This window comes from Apium graveolens, chromosome 1 (genome assembly GCF_009905375.1).
Source record: "Apium graveolens cultivar Ventura chromosome 1, ASM990537v1, whole genome shotgun sequence".
NCBI lineage: Eukaryota > Viridiplantae > Streptophyta > Magnoliopsida > Apiales > Apiaceae > Apium > Apium graveolens.
The window spans coordinates 191415462-191420561 of NC_133647.1; the positions used below are offsets into that span (position 1 = coordinate 191415462).

The 5100-nt window shown below is 29.2% G+C and overlaps 1 protein-coding gene across 1 annotated transcript; it reads left to right on the forward strand.

Annotated features, from left to right (window-relative positions):
• Window positions 1–3707: 3707 nt before the first annotated feature.
• Window positions 3708–4674, forward strand: LOC141714043 (uncharacterized). The gene is made up of 4 exons (XM_074517590.1): window positions 3708–3851; window positions 3957–4230; window positions 4322–4421; window positions 4539–4674. Exons 1-4 carry the CDS (start codon window positions 3708–3710, stop codon window positions 4672–4674), a joined length of 654 nt encoding a protein of 217 aa, XP_074373691.1.
• The last annotated feature ends 426 nt before the right edge of the window (window positions 4675–5100 follow it).

The following is a 5100-nucleotide window of genomic DNA, read 5'->3' on the forward strand; positions in this document are numbered from 1 at the left end:
ACCAATTTTGACATATGGGTAAGAAATAATTTACTGCAACAAAAATTGGTGTCGTATTTCACAACTTTGATGATAGACTATTTGATGTTGACTGCTAAGTTTGTATTTTGGTGCAACCTATATTTTTATTATGAACAACTAATGTAATATTTATGTAGTAATATGAATGATTGTTAATGTTATTTCGAAAATAACCATATACTGGAAAAGTATTATAGATAATTGCATGAATTGAAAAAATACAAAAAAAATTCAGAAAAGAAATATAATATTATCAAATTAAAAAGACAACTTTATATGTTCTTCGAACACGATATAAAGAAACAATACCTATTAAGAATACCTATTAAGAAGCAATCTGATAATGTATCATATTACGATAACAATATTTTACGGTAACAAGGGATTCAAATATTATTTAGGACATTACGAACAATATTTTCCTTCCATTGGTCTACATAGGTACCACCAAATTTGAAATTTATCTTTCAAGTCAAAATGAAGTGGTATGATTGCGCACAATACATTGAAATGTTCGACATTGAACTTTTATAATTTTAGGAAATGCTGAAGAAAGAAATTAGTACTAAACCTGAACTTCTACTTTAAACTTCAGGTTACCTAGATATTGGAAGGAAACCCTTTTCCCAGCTTCTAGCTTATTGTCAAATGTGAACTCATTCCATCCTATCCCAAATCTGAAAATGTTTTTCCTACATAGCACTTCAGCAGTCCACTCCCGATCGTTCAAAAACAACGAGACCATTGTCCTCTTTTTCCATGTTTTGCATATTGGCCACATAATGTGGGATATACTGGATGCATAATCAAGTTAATGCGATTGATATTTATAAAACTATCATAAATTCCAAAGTGAAATGGAAAAAGCATACCACTCCATGACACTGTTGGTCAACATGTGATTTTTTCAGAAGCACATTAAAATGTATATCATCATTCCCCTCAGTAGCTTCACTATCTGAATATTGTAGTGTTGGTAAAAAGTTAGCACCTTTGTTTGAAGTTGTTGTAAAATGAGATATTGGAACTTGGTATACCTGATTTGTAATCCGATGTTCCATCTGATAAGTGGATGATATACATACCATGGTTTCCTAAGGAAAAGAATTGGTAAAGAGAAACGAATTTGTGATTTAATGGATAAAATAATATTTCGAATATGAAATAAAATTACCAGTGCTATTATCTTCACTGTCGGATGAGACATGAAGAACATCTATATCACTAAAAGGCTTCATGAAATCTTGAAATTTTAAGTAACCGACAAAATCACGAAAATGATTCATATGTTGAGAATCATACACTGAAAGTTTGAAAGTTGAGTTCCCCAAATAATTGAAAAATATCACATAATCTTCCTTAATTGAGTACTTTTCAATAAAATGCTTAAGACCATGTATTTTTTTTCGTCAGCAGAATATTTGAGCTTTGTACTGTAAGAATCACCAAGTTTGATGTGTATAATTTCACCAATAGAGAATCCATATTTCTTTTGAAACAGTCTCGGTAGCTCCTGTAAATGTAAAAAAGCTTAATATTATTTGACAACACTAGAAGTAATTAAAGTAAATTCTTATTCAAATCATACCAGCTCTCCCACTTCTAAAGATTCCCAAGTCATGATTTTGTAAAAGTTTGCATATGAAGAAGATACGAAGATATCTGATCAGCAATAAATTATTTATATTAGTGTCGAGAAATTGTTCCCTATCATAAAAATAATGAAAATTTAACAATCATACTTCCGTTTGAACGATCATCAACAACAATATTTTTAGCGAAAGATGTAATTTTGAACTTCAAAGCAGATATTGTTTTGTAAATGACAATAACATCACCAGGAATAATGTTAGCATCTTTAACAAAGGTAAACCACTTATCACTGAAAAAATTCTCACCATCTACCCATTTCAATCTTATCTTCCACTCATGTTCATCAAAAGCAAGCCTAATAAATTTAACTTTATCAGTTAATCGTAATTTATAGCAAGCATAGTTAGAGAGAACCTGCATTAAAAAAGATACCGGTAATTAATTTTATAATTTTGTAATTAAATAATTATGAACCAACAATACTATTCATATATTTTTACCTTAACGTATGAACTGACATGAACATGCTTTGGTTCAATATCCAGGTTGTATATTCCCATAAAGTTACAAAAAACATTGTAATGGAAAGTAGATTTGAGTTTGTCGTTCTCGACTTCATTACAAGTGAGGTTGGAATCGGAAGAAGAGATTTCAGTAAGATAATTCATTTCAGTACCGTAAGGAGTATAAAATTTTAAATTAAATTCTCCACCACCTTGATAGTGCAACAAAGCTAGATGATAAGATTTTAAATTGTAATAGACCATCATTTGTTGAAGACCTTCAATATATTTACACTGCCCACTGAAATTACCCTCCCAAACAGCATCACGCTTGACATGCAACTTCACCTTCTCGGGTAAATTATGTTTATTTTCAGTATAAAAGGGTAAAGCAAGGCTCTGTAATTTATAATATTATATCAACATCAACAAGAATATAACTTAGAATAAAAGAAGAAATAGTGACGGAAAACATGGCAATACATACCAATCGACCTTTCTTATAATCAGAAGAGGATATGAAAGAAATCATGTCCTAAATCCATTAGTATATAACCTAGAATAAATGAATTCAAATTAATTGAAACTACTACATATAAGAAGAATTAAAGTACAATAACACAATTGAATTGGATGCACAACATGAAATTGATTGAATAATTGTGAGGTTAAGCAATAAGGAAGAGGTACCCGGAGAAGATAACCGTATTCGAATGAGAGAGGAATAACAGTTCCACTGATGCAAAAATTCACTTGAAATTAGAACTAATAGTGGGACTTTAATTGAAAGAAATTAATTATAATTTATCTTTAACAGCAGAGTAGGACAGGTTAGAAGAAAATTTTAATACATAATTAATGTCCATCTTTTAACTACCCTTGTGTTGACTTTATTTTCCTGTAACAGTACTAACATTAATTTGATCATAAATTCTGTTATTTCATATATAGACATACTTGCAAAATATGTAATTATACTATACCGGCATGCAAATATAAATGCATCGGCTATTATGAAAAAGCTATTGCATTTTTCTCTGTCAACCTACTAAATATAATCCCAATGGAATTATAAGAATTTTTGAATACAATTTTGAATATCAAATGTTCGTGTTGTTATGTTTCACGGTCAAGATAGTTATATTCCATTCTTAGTACACGGGGCATATCATATATAAATTTGAATAACTTATTCCAAATTCTTGAAATTGGAATCCAATGTGTTATTCAAATTATACAATCAGATAAATATATGAAAATCATTTTAAACCAATATCAAAATTATCAAACACAAAATTTAACCATTTTATTTGAAAAAATTAATCAGCTCTAATCTTATTGATATCATCTGCAAATATATCATAGTCTCAAACCGATCTAAAATTTCTCCAACCCGGCATAATTTGAATTTTTGCTTTTCTGTATCGAACTATGATTAATACCGGAATATATGATGAGAAGATATCTACCGTTGATGTCATATCAGAACCTTATATGTGAGTGTTCATAATGAGGTTCATACGTACAAATGCTTTATAAGTTGTTAAGTTCTACTACTTCTACCCCAACAAATTTGCACACTTTAACATTATGGAGTACTATGGCCTAGATGAATTGTCTGAAGAACGGAACCAAATGTCAATAATCAAAGTTAAAGTTTCAAGGAAGTGGGAAGAAAAGCATCCAGCTACTAGGGATTTGATTGGCCTAAATCTCATTCTCATTGATCAATATGTGAGTGCTTTTTTATCAGCTTAAAAATTTAACAATTATTGCATAATTGAAATATTGAACATAATGTTGTGAAATTGAAATTTCGTTTATTTCTTATTGCATCAGTACAAACGTATTCATTGTTGGGTAGACAGGACCTTAATGAAACAATATGCTGACCTTTTGTGTGAAGGTAAAATATATAGTATTGACAAATTCAGTGTTAAAGCTTATACTGGTACCAATAGGTGTTTTGAGATGGATCATCACATCATTCTTTTGAAGTCTTCTTTAATCTCAAAATTTGATGATCACTATACCATTGTTCCCCCGGATATATGCATGTTTGTTAATCTTAAAAACATTCATGAATTGGGCAATGCAGATTCAGCTTTGATAGGTATTTATTAATACAGTGTCAAATTTTTTAGTAAATACAATGAATAAGCTATGTATACTCCTGCATTCATCAATTTATTTCTTTGTGATAGATGTTGTTGGTATGGTATGCTCTGTTAAACAAGAGAAGAACATTACTACGCATAGTCTAGAAGGGAGAACATATGTTGATTTCAAGATTACTCATTTCATGTAAGTATCTTATTCTTGAACACTATAACTTATTGGAAACCATCCGAATATGTTAGAAAAATGAGGAAGAAATTTTACGTTAAAAATTTATTAAGAGACACTATATTTTGGTCATAGAAACAAGGTGAAGGTCCGTTTCTGGGACGATGTCGGCCAGGAATTTTATAACTCTTTCAGCCAAGCAACTGTCTTGCCTGCTGCTATTATCATTGCAAGTGCTAAACTTAGAAGAAACAATTATACAATGCCATAAATATTTATTCTTAATGATGCAATGCCATAAATATTTTTTAAATCCATCTACTTTGTTGAGTAGGAAACTATATTTGTTACTATATCACATACTTCTATTTATTATTTAATTTTAAATTATTTTGTAAAATTAAATATTATCAAATCACTGGTACAAATATACTCTCAAAAATTATTATCACAAATCACAATATTTATTAGAAAACTATATATGTAAGGAATTAAAATAAACAAACAAGATTAACCATCGAGTATATGATTAATGAATACAAAATTTACCGAATCAAAAAATATTTATTTCCGTTTTTATAAAGAATGTCATTAACAATAAAAAATTGTCTGCCGAATATTATTTTAGGAACAAATAAAATTAGTAAAAAAAACATTATTAAGTAAGTAAAAATTTAATATGAAAAAATTGCCTAAG

Excerpts from the sequence above, each read along its gene's own strand:
- LOC141714043 (XM_074517590.1), top strand. The coding sequence starts at position 3,708 with ATGGAGTACTATGGCCTAGATGAATTGTCTGAAGAACGGAACCAAATG. Across the intron at positions 3,852-3,956 it reads TCATTCTCATTGATCAATAT|TACAAACGTATTCATTGTTG; the intron begins GTGAGTGCTTTT and ends TTATTGCATCAG. Across the intron at positions 4,422-4,538 it reads TTCAAGATTACTCATTTCAT|AAACAAGGTGAAGGTCCGTT; the intron begins GTAAGTATCTTA and ends TTTTGGTCATAG.